Below are 25,572 nucleotides of genomic sequence, written 5' to 3' on the forward strand. Positions count from 1 at the left end.
CTCCTGTTCTAATAAGATGCATTTGTTCACCTCGGACAGAAGAATCTTTCCTGGGGACAGTCTCATAGCTCACATGTCTAAGAATTGATTTCTAAATTTCCCTCATAGTTGATGGATGGCAGTTGGTATGAACACATCTTTCCCATTAGTCACAGCTACAAAGTGTAAGTCTACTTTAGACCTCTTCATTCTCTTCATGCTTTTAGTAAAATATAGAGTCAGGCTGGAGAGATAGCTCAGCAGGTAAGAGTGCATGCTATCCTTGTAGGGAACCTGAATTTGTTTCCCAGCACCCATGGTTGGCTCACAGCTGTCACCCAGCTCCAGTGGAGTCTGCCACCTCTGGACTCTGGGAGCACACTCATTCACTCGGATATCTCCCCACTATCTGGTCACATAAACATATTCACAAATACCGAAGATAAATCATAAAAGTCATGAGTCATAGCTTTCCAGGGTGGGAGAGGCTTTTACTAACCAACTTTTGTGACGTTGATTTTTGTGCTAATAACTGCTTTAATAGCTAAGTTAGGTTTTGACAGACATGTTGCTTTGAGGACATTTTTATTGTCTTATTTTCTAAGTCATTACAAATTTTAGTCTACATGAGAAGTTTTTTAGAATTAGTATTGGATCATGCCTTTACTGTAAATCTATACTACCTCCACCCTTAATTGAGGAAAATGTGGTTTTTTTGTTTGTTGTGCTTCGCCCCCCCCCTTTCAGCATAATCCTACTCCATATAACTTGGGCTATCTTGGAAGTCACTATGTCAATCAGGCTGACCTCAATCTCTGAGATATGCCTGCCTCTCTCTCCCACGTGCTGGGATGAAAGACTGAGAGAAAACACACTGAGTAGCTTTTCTCCTTAACCTTGCACCAAAGTCAACAATTACCTTTGAGTAGTTAATATTATCTCATCAGAAAACATATCTTTAAGGTGTTTACATGTCTTTATAAATTAGATGTCTTTGTGAGCCTTGTACTTGTTTGCTAAGACTTCTGTGACACTGTCCCAGCAATGGAGTGACTTAAGCAGGAAGGATTTGTTTTCCTATGGCCTGGAGGCAAGAAAGCCAGGGTTAAGACATGAGTAGAACTTCATCCTACTAAGACAGTGGAGGGGTTTGCTCTGGTCCTCTCTCCTAGCATTTGAGAGATCCTTGCTGCTCTGTTATGCTGTTGTTTGGGATCAGTTACCCTGACCTATGTCTTCCTCACATGCTGTTCTCTTCGCATGGCTGTCTGTTTAGATCTCATATTTCTAGGATTATAGGCATGGGTCACCAGACTCAATTTTAGATTGTTCTTAAGCCTGGATGTATGGCTGAGTTACCTAGGAAACCTGGGAGAAAGGGCAGGTACATACTTCTTACTCCCATGAGACTTCAATTTTGATATTACAGAATGCAGCATGAGTATTTCGGAAATACTTTCTCCAAATGAGTCTCTTAAGGTTGCTCTCAGCCACTGGACAGATTCATCATCCTGGGATAGAGATATAAGAGTGTAGAGGAATGTGTTCTGCTTTGGGAAATGAGGAGAAAAGGAACCTACCATGAATGACAGTTGTTTTTAGTTCTGATTGCTTACAGAGGATCAGGATAATTAAGCTAAAGCAAAAGGGCTATTCAATTCAGTTGGTCACGATACCTCTTCTCTGTAAGATGTCTTTGAGAACTCTTCCTTTCTACTTGAAAATATGGTACACAGAGTATAAGGGCAGACACCATGCATCTGCTGCACACAGTTCCTCACAGCAATCCCAGCATTCCTTCAGCGGGCTATCCTTACCCTTATTATACTGTAGATCCCTAATGTGCTAGCCTAGCTAGCCACCTCTTCTTCCTGCTTATAAATCCCTGATTTGCTAGCTGCTAATTTTCTCAAAAAATATTTCTTTAACATTCACATCTGGGAACATGTTTTTGTTTTTGTTTTTTGTTTGTTTGTTTGTTTTTACAAAAGCCACTTGAAAATACGGAATGTGAAGTTGAAATAGAAACAGATAACCAGTCAGAGAGTGAGGCTATTACAGCATCTTTAATCATCTCTGACAGAGATATAACGATTTCTTCATTGCTGTAGTGTGCACTGTTTTTGTTGTTGTCAGGGTTAGATGAATAAATATGAAAAAGCTTTCTGCGAAAAGACCTGGAAAAATTTAACATTATATTTTCTCAATCATTTGCATTATGCTCAGTGATGTGGCTGCAGCTGCCGACAATTCTAGCACTTTGTCATCATTATTTTCTCTGGCTCCCAATTGTTAGTCAACCTTACTGGGACAACAAGAAATAAAATGAAGGCATTATGGACCAATTTATAATCCAATGGTGTTGCCTCTCCCCTGTATATTTTTTTAAATCAATTCAATGGTTGTTACAAACAGATGTGACAATTAATGTACACGATATGAAATAGATTTTATTGTCTCAAAAGAAGCTCTTTTATTTGTACTGTCTTATTATTTTATTTTTTACTGTCTCCAAAGTGACTGACTACAGTCATCTTTATACAAATATAATCCAGAAGTGTAGGGGGAATGGAATTCTGGGAAATGCAGTTCCCACACTGTGTAGGTGACATATGCAGACATTATTGTTATCTGTGTACTACAAAGGAGGAGTTGGATTAGAAAGGAAACAGATCACTTTAGGACATGTAGCTACTCAGTGAGAAACTAATCTTTGGTTTTAGCTTGTACCTTTGAGTCCTGTCCTTGCTAGTAAGTGCTTGTAGTCCAAGCACATTATGAAGCAGGAGGATCTAGAGGTCAAGGACAGCCTGAGCTTCTCTGCAAGTTTGATTCTCAAACAAACAATTGAAGCAAAATGCCTTGAAACCAAGCCAAAAGCTTTGAACTCCTGTACTTTGCTCTCTTAATAAAATAGAGTTCACTCTTTGGATGATGGTTTAGTCCCTGGGAGCTCTGGTTGGTTGGTATTGCTGTTTTTATGGAGTTGCAAGCCCTCTCAGCTCCTTCAATCCTTTCTCTAATTCCTCCAAGGGGGTCCTGTTCTCAGTTCAATGGCTGGCTGCAAAGTCTGCCCCTGTATTTGTCATACTCTGGCAGAGCCTCTTAGGAGACACCTATTCCAGGCTCCTGAAAGGAGTACACGTGGACAGACCCATGGCTCCAGCTGCTTATGTAGTACAGAATGGCCTTGTTGGGCACCAGTGGGAGGAGAAGCCTGGTCCTGTCAAGGCTCATTTCCCCAGTGTAGTGGAATGTCAGAGTGGGGAGGCAGGAAGGGGTGAGTGGGTGGGGGAACTCCCTCATAGAAGAAGGGGAGGGGGAATGGGATAGGGGGTTTAAGGACAGGAAAATATTTGAAATGTAAAAAAAAATCCAATAGAAAAATTAAAGAGTTCACTGACTATGTTTGTAAGAAGTGTGGTAACGTGAGTTGGGGTGGGATAAGAGGGGTGTGGATGGAGAGGATCAAAGTACATTGTGTACATATGTTAAAGTGTCAACATTTATAATTCTTCTTTATAAAAGACCCTCAGTGAGTTTTATTCTTGCCTTAAGTTTCCTTGTTTCTGGTTAATTAAAGAAAACCCATCGCCAAACTGTTTGTAGAGCATGATGCACTCCCTCTTGTTGTTTTTCCATTTTGTCAGCATGCCTAATTGGCTTTGGTTTATCTCATATAATGTTTTGCCCTCTCAGAATGTACCTTTTCTCAACTGCTATAATCTGTCCAACTATTTTTATCAGAGTTGTATTTTGATCCCTTAGCAGCTGCATACGTTGCCTCACTTTAATGAGCATCTGCGCTAATGTCCTCTGAAGGTTTTCTCACATCCTTACAGTCTCGTGTGCTCCATATTTCCGAACATCCTGCAGCATCCTTCAGTCAGAAATGTGCACACACTTGTCCTAGCCCCACCAGTGTGTAGGATACATGGTCATGGGTCTCTTCTTGTGCTGAATAAAGTAAAGTTCACTTAAGAGACTAGATATCATGGTCGTCCATACAGATGTAGATGCTTGGAGCCAACCATCAGACTAAGCTCAGGGACCCTGGTTGGGGAGCTGGTGGCAGAAGGACTGAAGGAGCTGAGGGGGATTACAACTCTGTTGGAAGAGCAACATCAGATGGTTGGAACACCCAGTGATCCCTGGGGCTAAACCATCAACCAAGGGGTATACAGGGAGGAATCCATGGCTCTAGATACATAGGATACATAGGTAGCAGCGAATGGCCTTGTCTGACGTCAGTGGGAGGGGAGGCCCTTGGTCCTGTGGAGGTTTGATGCCCCAGGGAAGGGGATGCTGGAGGAGTGGGGTGGGAGAGGGTGAGTGAGTTGGGGAGTGCCCTCATAGGGGCAAAGGAGAGGGAGGAGGGGAGGTTGTGGGATGGGAGTCTTGTGGAGGGAAGTGGGATATCATTTGAGATGTAAACAAATGGAATGATTAATAAAAAATAAATTAATTAAAAAAAGAAATCATGGTCATATTCAATAAAATTGTATACATATATTATGAAACATTATATATAAAACATTCTTTCTCTTTATATATGTATGTTGCAAAACATACATATGTTATAAAACAGTCATTTTGAAAATCATGTTTGTTTATTCTTGTTTTATGGCTATGCTCTAAAATGGCTCCTAAAGAAGTAAAATATGTAATATCTTCGAATTGGAAGAATGTTAATATTTCTAACACTAGCAAAAATTCCCTTTTAAATTATTAATTTAATTAAATTAAAAATATGTCCTTTTAAATATACAGTATTAAAATGCTCATGATACTATACACCCTTATTGGTGTTACATTTTTTTTTTGTCAGATGTGGCAATTTACTTTAGTGAGTGAAATACCAAATTTTAACATCCTATTTTAGTGTAGAAAATAAACAGGACTTCAATTGTTGTTTTGCAAAATTAAATATTTTCCCTTTATTATTGAAAATACACTCTTCTGTCATAGAACACATACAACTTGGTGACCACAGTTCACAATTTCCCATCCCTCCACTGTCCCCAACACTCACACACTGTCCTCACACTGTCTCCTCAGTACCGCATCCATCTCCCTTCAGAAAAGAGAAGACCTCTGGAAACCAGTGAGGATGGCTAAGCCTCTGCTGGGAATGGTACAGAAGTGTAATGCAGACACGTGGCAAGGCCTGAGGTGCTGAGCCCCTACATGGCAAAGACCTGTGGGAATATTCATGCAGAATCTCCTGGCCTTTCCCAAGGGAACGATTGCTTCACCTTTGCCTTGTGTTTGCATTTTTGGCACTGGAATTGAACGTCTTTAGTTTTACTTGTCCACGAGAGACATTTCCCCAGAAACAGAAAAAGAAAACTCAGACTGTGATCCATTCTTATTTGTCTCTGAGGATTCTGGGAACAGAACAGATAATGGTGATGTCCATAATGGTGATGCAGTTGAGTCAACACAAGGTCCCGGTCTGGGTACATCAGCTAACATCCTGATGTTCTTTTCCAATGGAAACTTTGTTCTGACAACAGTTTGTCCACAAACCTTTTCCAAACAACAATTAGTTGACTCTCAAAAAGTTAGAAGCTCAGTGGGAGCATTCAGAGGTAAACCAAGCAGTAGTGAGGAACTGCCTCAGGTTACTAATTCACTGAGCACTCTGGCCATTAGAGGAATTAGATCTCCTGATTCATCTACTATATAGGATACAGGGAGATGCTGGGTGTCAGTAATTAAATCAGAAGTTCCTGGGTTTGTAGCTTATCAGCTCTTTATACTGTAACTGCAATTGCTGCTAAACGTGTTCACATGGTTATGTACCCATGTGCTAGGTTAGATGTTAATGGCTTGGTGAAGAAATGCTTCCTCTTTGGTGATGTAGTTCATGGGTTAGCAGGTAACTATTAGGATTCAGGGAGAGAAGGAAGTGAAAAAGTACACTGTCATGTTATTGTTAAACACAGAAAGTACTTAAAAGAGGTTGAGTGTGAGAAAATGAATGGAAAAAATGAAAATAGGTGCATAAATAAAGGTGGCCTGAGTGCCAACGTGTGTGAAGTATACCTCTTGGTCAAAGTCTTCTTTTGTGCCTATTCCATGCATCCTCCTTCAGGTTTTGAACCCCACTTGGGTTGGACTCAGGCAAGACAACAATCAAACATGACCAACACACATGCACATGCACATGCACACACAGAGACAAGGCAAAAACCTTCACACCAAGGATGGACGAGGCAGCCATCAGGAGGAAAAGAGTCTCAAGAACAGGCAGGAGAGTCAAAGACACACGGCCTCCCATGGTTGGGACTCCCACAAAACAGCAAGATAACAGCCACAGCATATGTGTAGAGGAACTTGTGTAGACCCCTGACAACCCTGTGCTTGCCACTCCAGTCTCTGTGAGCCTATATGTGCCCTGCTTAGTTGATTCAGTAGGCTGTGTTCTCCTAGTGCCCTCCACCCCCTCTGACTCCTACAATGTTTCCTCCCCCTCTTCCATAGGGGTTCCAAGAGCTCTGCAGGAAAGGACCTGATGGAGAACTCCAATTTAGCTATTCTCTCTGCATAAGGTCTGTCAGTGAGTCTCTGCAACTGCAACTGTATGCTCCCAGGATAAGTACCCGATGGCAACTGCATAAGACATCAATTACCAAGCCACTGAGTACAGCAGAATATCATTAGGAATTATTTCTTTGATTCTTGCTATGTATGTATGTATGTATGTATGTATGTATGTATGTATGTATGTATGTATGTATCTATCTATCTATCTATCTATCTATCTAACCTAATCTAATCTATCTTGCTAGCCATATTTAGTTCTACCCTCTGAGCTATCCAATTCCTAGTTCCTAGCCATTCAATCAGTGTCAGGTACGGACTCCCTTTCCTAGAGTGGGCCTCAAGTTAAATCAGATATTGATTACCACATTTTTACACCACTATTGCCCCAGCGCATCTTCTAAGCTTGTTTTGTGGCTGGATTGGTATCACTCATCTCTTGTGATAGCCTCCAGAGTACCTTCCTGCACTACAGAGACTAGCGTGTAGAAGAGAGGCTTCCGTGTAGGCACCAACTTGACATTTCCATGTACAACGAGCTGCATGGATGTTATCCTTATAATGGGACACCAACTGTCAGTTTACAGAGAGCAACTCTCTCTCCTAGCATCAGGCAGGGTTGTTGGGGGACCTCTATGAGACATAGACACTCTCACCCAAATGACCACAATTGAACGGAAACCAGTCCTGCCACTGTGAGTCTTGCCTGGTTATAAGAGATGACCAGTTCAGACTTCATTTTCCACATTACTAGAAGTGCTCACTAGGGGCGCACTCATAGCTTCCAGGAAGTTTCCACTGCACTAGGTTCTCAACCTAGAGTTGCCCCTAATTCCAGCCATCTCTCCCCACATTCTCTCCTCCTATCCTATCTCCTTTCACACCTGATTCTTCCTGCTACTCTCCCCACACATGCCCACTCCACCCATAAACTTTATATTTCTCTTTCCCTGGGAGATTCATATGTGCTCCCTAGAGCTCTACTCTTTGACATACCTTACTGAGACTATGGATTTACCTTGGCTATCATTTATTTAATGGCTAATTTCATTCATACATGAATACATAATGCCATATTTATATGTCTGAGTCAGAATATTTTCAACTTGCATTCATTGGCCTGCAAATTTCATGATGCCTTTTTTTAACAGCTGAGTAATACTCCATTGTGAATGTACCACACTTCTTTATTCATTCTTTTATTGAGGGGCATCTAGGTTGTTCTCAGTTTTTGGCTATTATGAATAAAGTTGCAATGAACATAGTCAAGGAAGTGGCCTTGTAGTAGGATGGGGTGTATTTTGGGTATATGCCCAAGAGTAGTTTAGCTAGGTCTTGAGGTAGATCAATTCCCATTTTCTGAGGAATGGTCACACTGACTTCTGTGGTTGTTATACAAGTTTGTATTCTGTCCAACAATGGAAGAGTGTTCTCTTATTCCACATCCTCACTAGCATGAGCTGTCACTTGTGTTATTGATCTCAGCCATCCTGGCAGGTGTAAGAAGGAATCTCAAAGTGGTTTTAATTTGCATTTCCCTGATGGCTAAGGATGTTAAACATTTCTCTAAGTGTTGCTTAGTCATTTGAAGTTCTTTTATTGAGCAATCTCTGTTTAGATCTATTATACCTATTTTAGTTGGATAATTTGATTTTTTTAATATGCAGTTAGTTGAATTCTTTATATACTGTGCAATCAGCCATCTATCAAATGAAGGAAAAGGTAAAATCTTTTCCCGTTCTATAGGTTGCCACTTTGTGGCACTACAGGTGTTCTTTGACTCACAAAAACTTTTTAGATTCATGAGGTCCCATTTATTTATTATTAATCTTAATGTTTGTACTGTTGATGTTTTGTTCAGAAAGTCCTCTCCTGTGCCAATTAGTTTAAGGCTATTCCCCACTTTCTCTTGTGTCAGGAAAAGAAACTGGATTCTATGTGCCTGGTTTTATGGTGAGGTCATGGATCCATTGGATAATTTCACTAGGGGTATAGGATGATTATTTTAAAAAAAATAGCATAATCTGATCTTGATTGAACATTAGTAGTTGACAATTATTTAGAAAATTATTTTACATTTTCTAGTTTTGTATAGTACAGGATATTAAAATATGTCTTTATAATTTTCTGGATACCTTCATTGTCTGTTGTTATGGCCTCTTTTTTATTTTATTTTAATTTTGTTAATTTGAATATTCATTGCCTTTTAGTAATTGATATTCTCAAAGAACCAACTCTGTGTTGATGATTATCTGTGTTGATTTTTGTTTCTATTACTGATTTCAGCTTTGAATTTAATGATTTGTTGCCATTTACTACTTTTATGTGTGATTTCTTCATTTTGCTCTAATCTAGGTATGCTCTACTTACTAGGATGATATCACTCCAATGTTTTTTTACAGGCTCATAGCACTATGAACTTGCCTCAGAGAATCCCCTCCTTTGTGACTCATAAGTTTGGGTATGTTGTTTATTTATTTTTATTCAATTCTAGGATGTATTTAACTTCCTTGTAAATTTATGTCTTGACCCATTTTTCATTCAGTAGTGAGTCATTCAGTTTTCATGAGTTTGTGAGCTTCCTGTGGTCTCTGTTATTGATATCCAACTTTTACCCATGATGGTCAGATAGGATGCAGAGGGTTATTTCCATTTTCTTCTATGTACTGAGATTTATTTTGTGTCTGTGCATGTTTTCAATTCCAGAGAAAGTTCCATGGGGTGCTTAAAAGAAGGTTTCTTTCGAAAATTCTTCTGTGTTTGAATGAAATGGTCTGTGAATATATCTTAGGTGCATTTCCTTTATAATGTCTGTTAGCTCCATTATTTCTTTGTTTAGTTTTTATCTGGATGTCCTGTCTATTGTTGGGAGTTGGATGTTGAAGTCACCCACTACCTGTGTGTGATTTATGCTGTAATCATCTTCTTTTTATAAATGTGAATGCCTTTGTGTTGGAGGCACAGATGTTGAAAACTGAAATGTCCTCTGGGATTTTTTTTTCTTCAATGATTATGTGGTTTCCTTCCCCATCTATTTTGATTAGTTTTGGTTTAAAGTCTATTCTTTTTAGACACTAAAATGGCTACAGCAGTTTTCTTCCTAGGTCCATTTGTTTGGACAATATTTTTCCAATCTTTTACTGTTGGGTAATGTCTGTCCTTGATGTTGAGGTGTGTTTCTTGGATGCAGTGGAAGGATGAACTCTATTTTCACATCCATTATGTTAGCCCAAGTGTTTTTATTGGAGAATTGATACCATTGATGACGAGAGGTATCAATGTCCAACTGTTGTTAATTCCTATTATTTTATGGTTATTTGTTAGTCTTGGTATTGTTGTTGATTGTGGAAGGGGTAGAGGGAGGAGAGAGAAAGAGCTATCTTTTGGGTTTGCTGGTGTGAGATAATTTATTTCTTATATATTCATGGGTGTAGTTAACCTCCTTGGGTTAAAATTTTTCTTCTATCACCTCCAGTAAGGCTTTTCTTAAAGTAGATATTGCTTAATTTTAATTCATCATGGAATATCTTATTTTCACATCTATGTTGATTAAAAGTTTTGGTGGGTATAGTAGTCTGTGCTGGCATTTGTGATCTCTTACAGTTGTAGAACTTCTGTACAGACCCTTCTGGGTTTTAGAACTACTATTGAGAAGTAAAGTGTAATTCTAATAAGTCTGACTTTTTATGTTTGTTGGGTTTTTTTTGCTTAAGCTTTTGGTATTCTTTATTTTGTATGTTTAGCATTTTGATTTTTATGTATAGAAGCAACTTTCTTTTCTGGTCCAAATTGGTGCTCTGTAAGCTTTTTGTACCTTTATAGGCATTTTTTAGGTTAGAAATGTTTCCTCTATGATTTTGTTGAAAATATTTTCTGGGCCTTTGAGCTGGGATAGAGCTCTTTCCTCTATTCCAATTGTCCCTAGGTTTTTTTTTCATAGTGTCTATGATTTTCTGCATGGTTTGTGTCAGAAATTTTTTAATTTAATAATTTCTTTTACTATTATTTAGATTTCTTCTATTGTATCTTCAATGCATGAAATTTTTTCCATTGCTTGTATTCTTTTGATGAGGTTTACCTCTGTAGTTTGTGTTCAAATTGCTAAATTTTCATTTTCAGAATTCCCTGGGTTTGTGTTTTCTTTACCACTTCTAATTCCATTTTCATATCTTGTGCAGTTTTATTCATTTCCTACAACTGTTCTCCTCTCCCTGCCTTAATTTATTTGTTTCTTCTAATTGTTTGTGTTTTCCTAGCTTTCTTTAAAGGGTTTTCTTATTTCTTCCAATTGTTCTTTTGTGTTTGTCTTGAGTTTTATAAAAGAGATTTTAATTCATTTTTGATTTAAGGACCTCATCATCTTTATATAGTTGAGTTTAAGGTCTTTTTCTTGGATTTCAGCTCTGTTGGAATATTCAAGGCCTGCTGTGGTAGGGCTGCAAAGTCATTCAAGAGAGCTTCCTGAGGCTGTATGTGAAGAATCCCGGAGAGAAGGCAGAAACCAACAAATATATCATTCTCCATGGGAGAAGGAATAATTTAATTTAAAAAAAAACAGAAAACTTGTACTGTCTCTAAGAATAGAGGACAGCAGCAAAAGTTTGTTGGGTTTTATGAGTTAGTTACAGGGGGAGGTCGTTCCAGAACTTGAACAGCTGGGTGGTTAGCATGGGGACTCTGTAAGGCAGATGACATGTTGGTCACTGTGGAGACGCATTCAGATGCTGACAGCTGCAGTTAGGAGCTTTCAGCAAACCATGAACAGCTTCTGAAAAATGCTTTAGGATTATGTTTCTAAACAGGTGAAGTGGTGCTTAAATCATTGACAGTTTGGAGGCCCTGTTTCTTTTGATCTCATAAAGGAAATGAGGTAAACGCTATGGGAATTTGGACCACTTCTTCTTCCAAATTCCTTGTCCCTTCCAATTTTATTACAGTTCTATAGTATTAGCTTATTTTCTAATGTCATAACACACTTGTTGATTTACAAGCAATATGATCTTACTTGGTTTACATTTATGGAGGTTACAAAGTCATAGATGATATTGGCCTGTGATGAACACCTTCTCACCAGAAGGTTTCCTGTGATCAAAGAACAAATGTCGTTAGGGAACATGTCATCCACATACCATTCTTGATAAACCCCATTTGTCTTGCCTGGGGATCTAGTGATTTTAGTAACATCATGACTTTCTAAAGGGCTCATAATGTGCACATTTGAAGATTGTGACTCTAATTCAGCACTAGTACATTATCTTCTGAATTGGAAGGTGATGAATATCACTGAAAAATAAATCATTGTTTGCCTGAGAAGTGTCCCCTGCAGGCTTGGACATTTGAATATTTAGTGCACAGTGACATTGTCTGTGGAGGATTAGGAAGTACAAGATTGCTGGAGTAATTACGTCACTGGATGTGGGTGTAGAGACTACATTGCCTCACCCTACTTTCAGTTTACTCTCTCTGCTTCATGCTTGCAGTCGGTGATGTGAGATCTGTCAGCTTCCTGCTCCTGCTGCCAGACCTGCATTTATACCATAGTAGACTCTTACCTCTCTGGAACCAGAAGCCAAGATAAAATTTCCCTTCAATCAGTTATCTTAGTAATGGTGGTTTATCAGAGCAACATTAAAATTAGCATGCTCACTACAGGGCTGGGTAGTTGAAATACACTAAAACTACAGTAGTACTCATGCATCACTGTCCTTTCTGCAACCAATAAAGTGCTTCTGGATTGGGGTGGCTTATTGATGAATGGAAAAATGTGTATGTGTGAAATTAGGAGCTGCCTAGTTTCTTAGCAATGTGTTCATTTTCTCAAACAAAACCATATCTACTATAATATTATAAGGTATACTGAAACTGTTTCTGGTCTTGTCATTCATTAAAAAAAAATTAAAAGTTAACCAGTAGAGAATAGTTTAGGACCAGAGTGATTGAATGCCATTCAAGAATTCTTAGATTTATATACAAACATGCAAAATTATTAATTATTATAAAAATAATAGCTAACCAAAACTATGTAAGCAAATTCTATGCTTTCACTATATATTCAGAAATAAATGAGTTAAAGATGAATTATTTGAGGGGGAGAGAGTAGTTTAACCACATAATTTGGTTCTTGCAGCATGGTAAACTTACCTTGTAACAGTAATAGTAGAAGAGCAGCAATGAAAATAGTGAATTCTTTTACGTGTCAGGGAGTGTGAATCTGTATGGCAATACCACAGGGTGATTACTATTTTGATCCTCATTTGCAAATGAAGCAACTTAATATCAGCGAGGTAAGGATGGCTTAGCTAGTGTGTGGAAAGGCAGGATTTGACCTTTGATAGTTAATATCAAGATCTCAAAACTTGAACCACAATGTTGTCCAATAACCCAGATGAAAATAGTAAAAGTTGTCACAATGCTCACTTCGTCCTTCAGCTGTTAACTATGTAAGGTGACCGTGCGGGAGAGTTTTATGTCCATTTGACACGGGATCGAGTCATCAAATAGGAGGGAGATCAGTTGAGAAGATCAGGCTGTAGGCAAGTCCTGTAGGTATAAGAAGTCATGTCCATCTCAGATTGGCATAATTATATGTGTGTGTGTGTGTGTGTGTGTGTGTGTGTGTGTGTATGTAAAATTTCGTTCCCAATCTTCCCCCAATTATTATATGATATTTGTAAATATATATATACTATATAATACTTTATATAAATAAAATATTATATTTATTTGTAAATATATTTTTTACAAATATCACATACACACACATATACTAGCGGGTAGTTCTGAGAACTCTGCAGTCTCTGTATATTTTGATTAATAAATAGCCTCTGTTTTAGGTGATTAACCTAAAATCCCCAAATATTTCTTATAAAAAGTATCCGAAATATTGATAGAACTAGAGTTTTCTTTGCCATTGTGTAACATTTCAGGAGTTTTGAAGTCTTTTAATATATTACATGTGCATATCTGTGACAGGCTAGTGATGACAAGGGTGTAACTCTTTGAAATTGACACAATCCTGAGCAATTTAAATCACCGCCAGTGTAACAATGCTGGGTGCCTCGAAAGGGTGAGCAAATTCTCGTTTGAATCTGAGTGATTTTCCCAGAGGGGCTTGAAAACCAAGACTGCATTTCTAATCAGCTTGCTGTACCAAATATATTAGAAGGGCTGTTTGATTAGTGCTCACTGCAAATCAATATAACATGAAGGTGCCCATCTTAATGAGCAGAGAGACTGTTATAAGAAACAAAAAAAGATATATCAAAGAATCCGTAATCCTAAGAGGCCCTGGAGGCCATTGCCTTACCACTTACTTACACCTTCATTTTATAGACCCTGGCAGTGAAACTGAAAAGTGAGTCTACTTTCCTAAAATTACATAGATAGCTAATGACCAAACTAGACAGGACATCATGTCACCTCTCAGCCATGCCAAGAATGTGTTGAGGTAGACAGACAGAAGGACAGCAGACCTCTTTACAAGTGGACAATATAGCTATAAAATTCTAGCGTTGATATCAAGTATACTTTATTTGTGAGCTTTTCCATGAACTATATTCATAAGGACAGAATAGAGATTGGCTTCGCCGCCCGTTTCTTGCTCACCACAGAAAGCGCAACTACAAACCCAATAGGTTTGAGAAATGTTCAGTGTCTTCTCTAGGTATGAACCACAGAATCCCCCACCATACTTCATCCTACCCCCATAGTTATGCCTGCAGTTGAACCAAGCAGAAGTTTTCTGTCTGTGAGACACTCACTATGCCTCAAAAATAATCTTAATTGTTAAGACTTGAAGACATTGCAGGTAGAAAGACATTGCTGGTTGGAAGCCAGGCAAACTGCTAAACACCTCACAGTACACAGTCACCCCATCCCTCCCACCAAATAAAATTTCTCCAGCCAAATATCAAGGGTGATGATGTAGTAATACTTTGAAAACAGCATTGTCCTGAACCTGCTTGTTTTGATCAGGAAGCCCCATTTCAATTCAGACATCTCCCTGTTGGTGAGATGGACATTTCAGGATACTAAGAAAAGTATGACAACCCCTCTATCTATCTATCTATCTATCTATCTATCTATCTATCTATCTATCTCTTATTATTTCAAAGTTTTTACAAACTATTTCCTGGTTATACACATTTGAATCACACACCATCACCAAAGTTATTGTTGGTGAGACTCATTCTTTTTTTTCCTCTTTCTTGAATTCTGACCTATTTTACAAGATTTTAGACATACAGTTTTTAACTATTTTAAAGAAAGGGAAAATAGGCTTCCATCCTTTTGCTTCCAAAGAAATTGTTTTTGTGCTTGGTTAAAATAAATCAATATCATATTTATGGTCAGGGTCAGAGAATAGGTACCTGTGTTCTATCATGAGGAAATTTATATTAGCAATTTAGCTTTACACATATCATCAGTTTCTTTTTAATGCTCACTGGGTAAGATCCACACAGGAGTTAGTGTCCTGTTGCTAAGGGAAATCTTAGTCATGATTGGATAATTCTAACCCTCAGCCAACAGAAAATAACATTCATGCTAAGATGCAGGTCTTATGGGACTTAGAGAAGGGACATGCAGAAGGCACTTTGCCTATTAGAGAAGATTTAGCAGTTGAACTCCCGGGCAAAGGTCTACCACCTTGAAGGAAGTCATTGTGTGATCCTTTGGCCCTCTCGGGCTTCTCTCTTCAGTGGTTGGTATATGGTATGTGTATTTACTGTTTGCTCTGGTGGTACATGGAGTTAGGAACCTCACTCCCCATTCATCTATGATTACATCCTTTCTCAAAGTCACTGGCGGCCATTATTTTGTACAAACAGAGAAAATGAAGAGCATCACTTTCAAACACAGGAAAAATCCTTTTTTTTCCTTTTTGGCACAGAAGTAGTTTTATCTTGACCACATTTATTTCACTTGTTAGAATTGCAGTTTGGCTTTGGAAAGTCGAACTAAAATTGCGAAAACATTTTCTTTCCAAAGATATCAAATTATTTTATTTATATAAGAAAGAAGAAGCTTTAACATACTTATATACAAGAGCAATGGGAGTGTGATGGTAGTGGACTTAGAGTGTGCAAGTTTTGGAACAACTTACTGACACGTGGGAAAGTAGTGTCCATGAAAGTGAACTCACAATGCCTAGAGTGTGCTGCAGCCATATTGTGACTTTTCCCCTAACATGATGTAAGAGAATGATATAATTGTGAGGTATGAAAGTCTTGCTCATAATAAGCCTTGGCATAATTATAGAAAGAGAATTAGGTTGGCTTTCTTTTCTTGGAATGCATAGAATAACAACATATGGTCTTTAAAAGGAGCTCAGTAAATTAATTATTTTGTGTGTGTGTTTCCTTATCTTTCTCTCTCATTAGAGAAATATACTGGAAATGACCTTCAAGCATGCATGATAAGGTCTTCTTCCAATAAAAGATAAGATGAGAATTCCTACTTTGATATTCTAAATTGATTTTAAAAATATTTTTTAAAGATTCTTTCAGAATTTCATTTTGATTATAATCACCCCCTATGATTGTTAAATGTCTTCAAGAGGCCAGGAGATATGACCCAGTTATCAAGCCTCTGCCTAGCCTTTGTTAGAGGCCAGCATACAAGAATGCATAAACATGTGCACACACACCCCAGTATGAACTTTTCAAAGGTTTCTAATGAATGACAGTTTTGGAATGACAGTGATTGTGTAATTTCTAGTTATTTCAAACAGAATTGAGGATTGAGGATGGAAACATTTGCTTTTGCTTTTGTCCCCCATTTAGCTTCATTCCTTCTGAGAGGCGCAAAGAGAATGTGTGCCTGTCCTTCTGTAGACTGAACTACAGCCCTGGTATCTCTGTGACCGTTTCAATAGCTGTGATATTCCAGTTCAGTAGAGAGGATTTGTAAAAGAAAGGACACCCTGGAAAATCAGGATGCTAATTCTTGCTTTCCTAATCAACCACAATGATAATCAGTGCCTTTGGCGTGTGAGAGGAAACAGTTAGGGAATGATCCTTTGAAGAAGCTGCTCCATCCTTTCCTAAATCAATTCATCGGTAAAGACCAAACTGGAGCTCCTTGTTTTGAAAACGAGCCCCCGAGCCTTCAGAAAGCCTCTAAGGGCACTGGGCCAGCTCTCAGGTGCTTCTTGCCTTTGGGTGCTAGTCCAGGTGGGAAACCAAGTGTTAATAAACACAGCAAAGAGAGAGACAAAATTCTGTGACTTAAAAACCTAAGGTGTGGCTGAGCTAATACAAGGTGTGCTCAAAAATAGAAAATTTGTTCTATGGACTGCTCATCAGCCTAAGAAAGTAGCAGCATGACATTATGATTTCAATCTTCTGTTTCTCAGCAGGAAAATCTGAATAAACCTTGCAGGATTAGAGAGTGGATTGGAAATGAAACATTTTATACAATTCTTAGAACATGCTCAGTATTTAGTAACAGGAAACAGTAAGTCATTTCTCGTTATTTTATTTCATAACTATTGGTACCAGAGATAGTAGCAATTTTCACATGTGAATCCGTATTTCTTTTTTCCTCTGATAACTTTCCCTCTTCTAAACTCATGCCCTCTTAGGCCTTTTGTGCCTTCTAGGCAACCTCATGCCCTTCCTTGGCTTTCTTAGTCAATATATATATATATATAACTTAATCCCAGGACTCTCTGCAGATTCCTTGACCTTCAAACACTGGCTGGATAACAAGTATCCTGGGACTAGCTGTGAGGTGCATGAATCTCTCCAGGTGAATTGCAAAGATGAAGGCTGTCTGAGACCTGGCCTTGGAAGCAATTTCCAGAACTTTGTCAAATTATCATCAGATATAACCGTGTAAAAGATCGTAGAATTAGAATCAAAGAGATTCCACCAATGTTCTTACCATTTTTCATAACTCAATTTACTTTGGCACAGAAAGTTCCTGAACAAATTTTATCATTTTTTAAGGTGAAGTACACTGGCTATCAAGAGGTTTTACACCCAGATTTCTACCCTGAAATAATACCATATTCATGTCAGTTACAGTGCCCTAATGTGACTATTACTTAAGGGAACTAACTGAACTTGTTTCTACACTTGATCTTAGCCAAGAGGCCGAGAAGCGATTGAACTTGAATTTCTATGAGTATCTGTAGTGGTTATCGTCCCATTCTTCTGTTGATTTCTTCTGAAGGGTAAAATAGATATGTATTGTTAAAGTAAGAAAAACAATTTGTACACCTAGCTATCCGTCTAAATCTTTAATATTGCAGCATAGTGCTATGTCTGCCCGTTATTTCTGTGGTCCTCTTGGTTTGTGCTGCCCTGTGAAATGCACACTGGTGCTCGGTGTGTGGTTCAGATACCAGTGAATAATGTAAGTTTTTCTATAAAATATTTTTGAATACTTACCTTTTTGTGATGATTTGGGGTTTGCCTTTGACCTAACAGTGCTTCTAAACACCCAATTAGTTGATATTAGGCTAAAAAACATGGATTTGGTGCAAGTTGAGATCTGACCTTGGTGTTCTACTGTACTTCTCCATGGACCTTCTCACTGTAGCAATACCTTCCAGGACGCACTGGGATTCTCAAAATGTAGTTGATGATCTGGCTATTGAACTTCTAGTTAAGACTCCAAAAATCCTTAACGATGTGAAATACTCTAGACAGACTTAGTGATCATTAAATATGTTAAATTATATAAAGGCATTAAGGCAAATTTTTAGCAATATAGAAAAGATTGAGTAAATTGGGTTAAAGATGATAATTATGATATTTTTAAGCTTCATACACTCTAGAAGGTATTCATGATTGCATAGTTTCTAGTTTCCCAAGGTAGATCCACATTACAGCGTACTTGCCATGATAAATGTCAAATAATAGTAAAATAATCTAGTGGTTTCTCTACTCCACATTTATTTTGTTTCTTTTTTGTTGTTGTTACTACTATACTGTGCTTATTTGTCTCAACCACTAGTAAAATTTTAGTCAAAATGGAGATTTAACAGTACAATGTGATATTATTTGTTATACTCAGGGTTGTGTTTTGTGGGATTCACAGTTTGTTCCTGTTTGGCTTATAAAGGTATCATTGATCATATATCACTGACAGGAGAGGCAGTTCTAATGTAGTCAGCACGAAGACACCATATGTATCTCCCATCTGACAGAGAAAGAATGACCCTTCACATGTGATCTCAAGAGGGAAGAGATCATGTTGAGTTGAAGGGATCATGAAAAAGGAAGCCAGCCAGCTACCTTGTAAATTCACCCTTCACTAGACATTTCAGTAGCGAGATTTCAGTAGCGAGTAGGATCTCTATAGCATATCCCAGGACACCTAGCAAGGGAAAAATAAGAACTTTTTTTAACCTAAAGCCAGTACCTCTCCCAACCATACCACTTAAATTCTTAAGTGTGCAACAAAATTTTGAGATACATCTGGAAATCTTCTAGCCTATGTGGCTAGAAGAGTAGGCATGGACTGGCCGCTGAGGGGATCAGAATCCTGTGTATGTCCCCACCCAGATGGAGGACAGAAATCTGAAAGGGTGTTTGAGGAGAGTAGCAGTTAGGTTTGAGTAAGCCAGAATCACCTTTGGAGGAGTGGTCAGAATATAAACTGCGAAGGAAGGGCTGTTGACAAATTGTAAAGGACTTTTGAACGCCAAGAGAAGGAGTATAGACCTAATTAGAGAGGCAGCAGGGAGCCACTCAGGGTTTTCTGTGGAGGAGCAATATGATTACAGCTGACAGCAGTCTTAATAAGACTTAATAAATAGTACAGTTTATAACCCTAGGCCAACTGCTGAGCTAAAGCCAGAGGCGGTGCTGCAAACTTAGCAAGCTGATTACTGTGAAGGTTCATGTCTGGACTGAATCCCAGTCAGCCTTTGCACTGGAGTGGCAACTCTGGGACACACAAACAAACATCTGCAGTGACAGGGGACGTGTCTTTTCAGAGCTGACTTCCCAACAGTGGCACCCTGTTGAAACCGCTTGAGCAGTGCCAGAATTTACTTTGGACTGTTTGGAAAATCTCCCTTTCTTTGTAAATATTCAATGTTTTTTGTGACTAGGCCTAAAAATCAATCACCATCTGCCTTATTATGAGCAGTGGTGTTATGCCATCTTTTGTTGGTATTAAGATGTCTGCCGAACAAGAAGATATCATCGGATCATCCACAGTTTGATTTAACAGCTAATTTTGACAACATGATGAGATTGTGATTTTTAACCCTATCCCTATGTGTATTAAAAATGTTTGAATGGATAAATGAATGGTGTATCTATTTAAATGTTTTGTTCTTAGTTAAGAAGCTGTGAGCACCCCAAGGGCAGTACTGGGAACAAAACTGAAGTCATCTCCAAGAAGAGTTTATGGTTATAAGTGGTCAGCCATCTCACCAGCCCCTGTACTACTAAAATTTCAGTAAAGTTTGGAGGGTAGAAAGAGAGGCAGACAGAAACAGATACCAGGGTAGGAGAACAGGAATGAGATAGGAACTGGATTTGCGTATGCTGAAAACAAGCCTGAAGTTAGTTCTGTTGCTATCTGGTGATCAGCTCCCAGCAGACAAGAGTTTCCTATAGTAAATCTTTACTGTATTATGGCCCCATAACCTAGCCTCACTCTTTCCGGTCCTGTAATAAGAACATTTTCCTCCATTGTGTGTATGCCAACATCATTTTTAATTGATGTAAATCCCCCAACAGCTTATCTCTGTAAGATGCGTTCATACAGTTTATTCATATTTATGTATCTTGCAAATGGCCTATCTTCAAATCATTGTTCAGTGACTTTGAAGTTTTGTTTTCCTGGAAGGATGTTTCGTTGTTTTTCTTCACTAACCAGATTTTGAACCTCTTGAATATTATGCCAAGTGCATAGCTTACACACAGGGGGTAAAGTGGTTCCAACATTGTCTGTAAGTGAAATTGGTCAAGGTCACGGCAGAAGCAAGCTTTATGTTTCAGAATGACTAATTAGCAGTGATGTTTTAAATTAATTGTGGGAGAATTGGAAGAGCAAACGGAGGGTTACAGTGCCACATTCATGGGCCTGTGTATAAAGGGGAGAGAGGAGAACAGATTGCAGCTCACTTAGTATGGCTGAAGGAAGGTACAGTGAGTACCAGTTAAGGCTCACATCCTAGTGATGTTCAAACTGTGTAGTTTCAAGACAACAGTCCCACTGTATATAACCTTGGCTGGCCTCAACCAACACATTTTTCTACTTCTGCCTCTCCAGACCTGAGATTGCTGACAGGAGCCACCATTCAAGGAACAGAACCCAAGTTGGTTTTGTTAACACACAAAGCCAGGGGTAATTAAGAATTCTCTATTACATTTTAAAGTAAGGACCCTGGGTTTCTGATGAAGCCATAATCGCTGTGACCATCTACTAATCTTTCTTTGAAGGTGTGGAAAAGGTCATGTGACTAAAACTGACATTTGAAAAATGCTCCAGGAGCCAGGTAAGGCTCTTTGATTTACGCAAGGAGGATAATAATAGTAGCTAATTAAAACCCGTGAGATTCAATGAGATCATGAAAACAAAGTGTTGTCAAAACACACAGCAAGTAGAAAACTGCACTATTCTGAGGCTGTGTGATAGGGAGTGCCCATCTCACATTTGGAGGAAGAGGCTCCTGAGGTGTGAAGCTTGAGGCCGGCAGCAGTTCCCAAATCTGCCAGCAATCCATTAAAAGCTATCCCAGCCCATGTTCTTTAATATAATTTTTATTTATTGTTTGAAAATTTAATACATGCATATGATGTATTTTAATTTTTTTTACCACCACACTGGCCCGTCATCTCTCCTATGTTTCCCCAAGTCTCCTTCTCACTTTCCCACCCCCGTTTTGTTTTTATAAGCCATGGAATTCTGTCAGTTCCACCCTGAAGCGGGCCAATGTGGGGCTTCCCACCGGAGCATGGAGACCTAGCAGAAGAGAGGCGTGGCAACCGTTTCAGTTCTTTGGCCATTTGCTGCTTCTGAATTTAAGCCTGTAGAATCGGCCTCCCGATTTTATTTCATTGAGTGACTTGGCTGTTTGTGGCTAGCAAGACACGGTTGTAGCTTTGTTTCATGGATCAACAATTCTACTCGAAGAATTAGCATTCGTGACCCACATTGCAGTTCAAATGATAAAGAAACACGATGGAAACAAACAGACAGGGCGACTGCTCATCAGAAGGGTGTCTGCCTTTGCCCCGAATCTTTTCAGTATCTTAAAGCTAACGCCTGAGTTTGAATTAAGTTTCAAGTTTGCCTTCTACCATCTGCATGACCTTATCTGGAAATGATGACATTACCTAAGGAAAGCAAGGTTTTCAAATGTATCATCACTCAAATACTAATGGGTTTATTACATGTGTTTTTCAAAATCATTTACCTGTCAGTTTAGACACCAAGCTTACAGGAATTCATGTATTTCAAGCATGACTAAGAAAGGTACAGTTTAAGTAATTTCAAAGTATCTCATTTTAGCTCACTTATCAGAAGTTTTGTTCTTAAGATATATCATGTCTCCAAAGTAGTCGATGTTCACAGAAAATGCTTTAAATTCCCCGTCAGTTTAAATGTGCGATGTAAACAGCAAGAGGTTGTGAGTCCAAAAACCCACATGTACTTTGATAAGGAGATCCAGGAGTAGACAGCTGTTGATTCAAAGTTATATCCAGTCATGGAACATGTGTGTGAATTTGCATCTGCGGAGATGTGAAGAACTCTGGAATATGGTCAATGGTCAATGGTAACCAATGGATGCTGTGTTAGTTCTCAGAGTATAAACTCTTTCTAATTTTGGAAGCAGACTCAGAACCAAAGTATGCAATCATTAAAGAATATAAGACTCTTTAATTTTTACACACATGTAACCCCAACACTTGGGAAGCTGAAGTAGAATGATTAGGAGTTTGAAGCCAGCACAAGTTGACTTGACTCAAAATATTTTGTGAAACAAAATAATAAACCAATTATATAGGATGATTATCTGTAAAGATTGGGAGCTTTTATCCCATGTATGATACCATTGGTTCTGTGGAAATGGTCACATTTACATTTTGATGATGAACTTGCAGGTGACATCTTGGGCAGTGGAGTCTCGGGGTCCTTGCGAGGAGTAGAGGGCTATTGTTGCTCGAGCCTCTTTTAGCACGATGGTTGAGTAAAACCTTACCCCGAGCAAGCATCTTCCTGTGAGCTCACATCGACCTGAAAGGCTGCTAAAGCAGATGTGTGGCAGGCTATTTCTTATCCTCTATTTAGAGAGAGGGCCGGAGGCACTGAGGTGCACTGGCTCATTCAAGGTCACAGCATGGGCCTGTCAGCAGATCTGGAAAGAACATCTCCGTCCCTGGAGCCTGGAACCAGTCAATAGCCTGTTGGCTCAAAAGCCAACAGATGATGGATGAGCTGATTCCACGGCTGGAGGCATGAGGAACTGAAATCCCATGGAGCCAAAGAGACCATATTCTGTGCCTGCTGGGGCAGCAGCAGCAGATGTCTCCAGACAGACATGGTTCATACCCCTCCTTAGCCCTCTTGTCCCTGGATTGCCAGGCTCCCTCCTGTTTCCACCCCTCTTTCTCTGTGTGGCAGTGCAGAGATTTTGTTTCTCAGTATTCTGAACTCCATTTTTCCATCTACCTGCAAGAGTATGAATGTATATATTTATTGCATCTTATAAAATGACTATACCTCAAAGCACCTTGATAAGTCTTTATTCAGAAAGAAAGGCAACTGATTCTTAGACACACACACACACACACACACACACACACACACACACACACACACACACACATATATATACATGAACTTCTAGTACACTGATGAAACTAGCTTTCAGAAGAAATTAACTCCAGAAATTAATTCTCTATGGCAGGAAGATAAATTAATTTTATGTAAAGGAAGTGACAGGGTGAAAACAAATCATGTAAATCTGGACGTACATGAGTTTTGTGGACTGATATTAGGAGACAAAATGTATAAGATGGGCTTTAGATTGCCTACATGAGAAAGCCAGATGGATTCAAATGTTGCAGCTTTAAACTATTTTCTTTTCCAACTTCAACACAGAGAAAAAACAGGTTACGATTGGAGCCCACATATGTGTTTTAATTTGTAGACTATTTGTTCTCCTACATTTACTTTAACTTCTGAAGTAATAACCATATACTTCTTCACAATTTTCCTAACAAAGATATGTCCTTTCTAATATATTGTATAGTCATATAATAAAGTCTATATGAATATGCTTAGTCATCTAAGACTAATTTTTAATCATAGTTCCAGGTCTAGAGCTCTTTAGAACATGCGTTCAGTGCTCAGAACTCCCTGAGATCTGTCTGCTTATCTTCTCAGTCTCTAGCTCTACAAGGAGAGACCTAACAGGGAAGGCTCGCAAGGTCCCAGTGATAGGGGGCAGCACTTGGATCCTTAGCTTATTTTTCTTGTTCTAATTCTTTTAGAATTTTGCACAAGGCATCATAGTCATAGTCACCGATCCAGTACTCCACCCTCTTCCCTACCCATCCAACTGTATATCCATATCCTTTTAAAAACCTATCAAGTGCAATTTGTGATGCCCATATAATTTTGCATGTGTGGCCATACACAGCTTTAACAAACAAAAGAAAATGCTGAGTCTCCCTCCCCCAGCAGATGTCAGTTACCAAGAGCACCTCAGTTAGGGGTGAGACTCCAGGCCACCTTCCCTGCCATCATGGAATTGTGTCTAGCCTGAGCTCATATGGTCTCCTGCATGTCACCATAACCATTGTGAGTTCATATGCTTAACTGTCCTATTGTGACTTGAAAACTGCTTAGTTGTAGACTTCTTCCTCTTCTGGCTCTTACGGTAGTTCTGACCCCTCTTTTGTAATAACTTCTGAGTCTTGTGGGGAAGGATATGTGATACAGATATACAGATGTCCCATTTAAAACAAAGCATTCTGGGACTTGGCAAGAAGACTATTGTAGGTGCCCAGAATTTGAATACTGTGTTGATTCCTCCCAACCAATCCTCTTAACCACTCACTTTTCTGAACTTAGTTAATGATGGGGCTATTTAGTGTTATAGCAATCTGTTGGCAGACAACTGGCTTCAATGGTGCCTAGAGAAGGTCAGCATGCTGTTTGGTATTGGTCTGGAGAGATGCTACCATGGCTGGTTCCTCACTGATGTGTCCAGTGAGTTTGGGTATGTTAGACGCCTCTGACTTCAGAAGTCTATTCTATTAGTTGTGGTCTGACTAGCCTCCTGGATCACACCGTGGGCTTTCAGTTCACCTTTCATTGTTATTTCCATAACTTATTCCTTATTACAATAGATTAAATTAATAAAAATTTAAAATTTAGATGAATTAATAAAGATAGATAAAAATTAATAAAGAGAAACATTTCAAGAAAGACCATAAAGCTTATGACTAAACCCAGAGTTTACCACCTTGAAGCACATATGATACATATCCTCAGATCCAGGGCACACTCTTAATTACAGTCGTCTGCTGTCCTTGCACTCACACTGTGGTGGGTGTTGACATGATCTCAGGAATTCTGTCTTGGAGCTGTCATTCAAACTTCTGTATTCTGCAGTTGTAGCTATGGTATACACTAAAAGAAATTTAGAAACTTGATTGGCTATGCTCTGGCAGGTCAATGAGCTCGTCTCATGATGCTTCTAAAGAGTTCTTGCTTCTCTTGAGCTGCTGTTGTGCCTAGAGAGAAAGCCATACAGTCATTTATTCTGTGTATTTTTCCATTATTTAAACTTTTTAGAAGAACAGTCAGGCTTTTAAATTGGATGGTGTTTGCTTTGGGATGGGGTTTTACTTTGAGAAGCATTTTTAGCTAGCTGCAGAAGAAGATGATAGAATTAAGATCTGTGTATCTCCTAAGGCTGCCTCTCTGTCTTCATCCCTTAGATGAAGCTAACTGGCCACTTTGGTGGGTCCTTAGGAGGGTAAGTATGGTGATAGAGACAACTGAACCTCTTAGAAGCGCCAGAAAGGATTGAGCTCTAACAACTTGTCCTCCAAGACTCTTTTGAGAAAT

The 25,572-nt window shown here is 38.9% G+C and overlaps 1 protein-coding gene across 15 annotated transcripts in view; it reads left to right on the plus strand.

Annotated features, from left to right (window-relative positions):
* Oxr1 (oxidation resistance 1) overlaps positions 1-25,572 on the plus strand; it is a 434,885-nt gene that overhangs the window by 104,272 nt on the left and 305,041 nt on the right. For 5 of the 15 annotated variants that reach the window (XM_087555472.1, XM_087555478.1, XM_087555479.1 and 2 more), the window contains one exon: positions 8,928-8,986. In XM_087555472.1, coding sequence (XP_087411598.1) covers positions 8,928-8,986 — 59 coding nt within the window. 15 annotated transcript variants of the gene reach the window in all.

This window comes from Rattus norvegicus, chromosome 7 (assembly GCF_021556685.1).
Source record: "Rattus norvegicus strain SHRSP/BbbUtx chromosome 7, alternate assembly SHRSP_T2T, whole genome shotgun sequence".
NCBI lineage: Eukaryota > Metazoa > Chordata > Mammalia > Rodentia > Muridae > Rattus > Rattus norvegicus.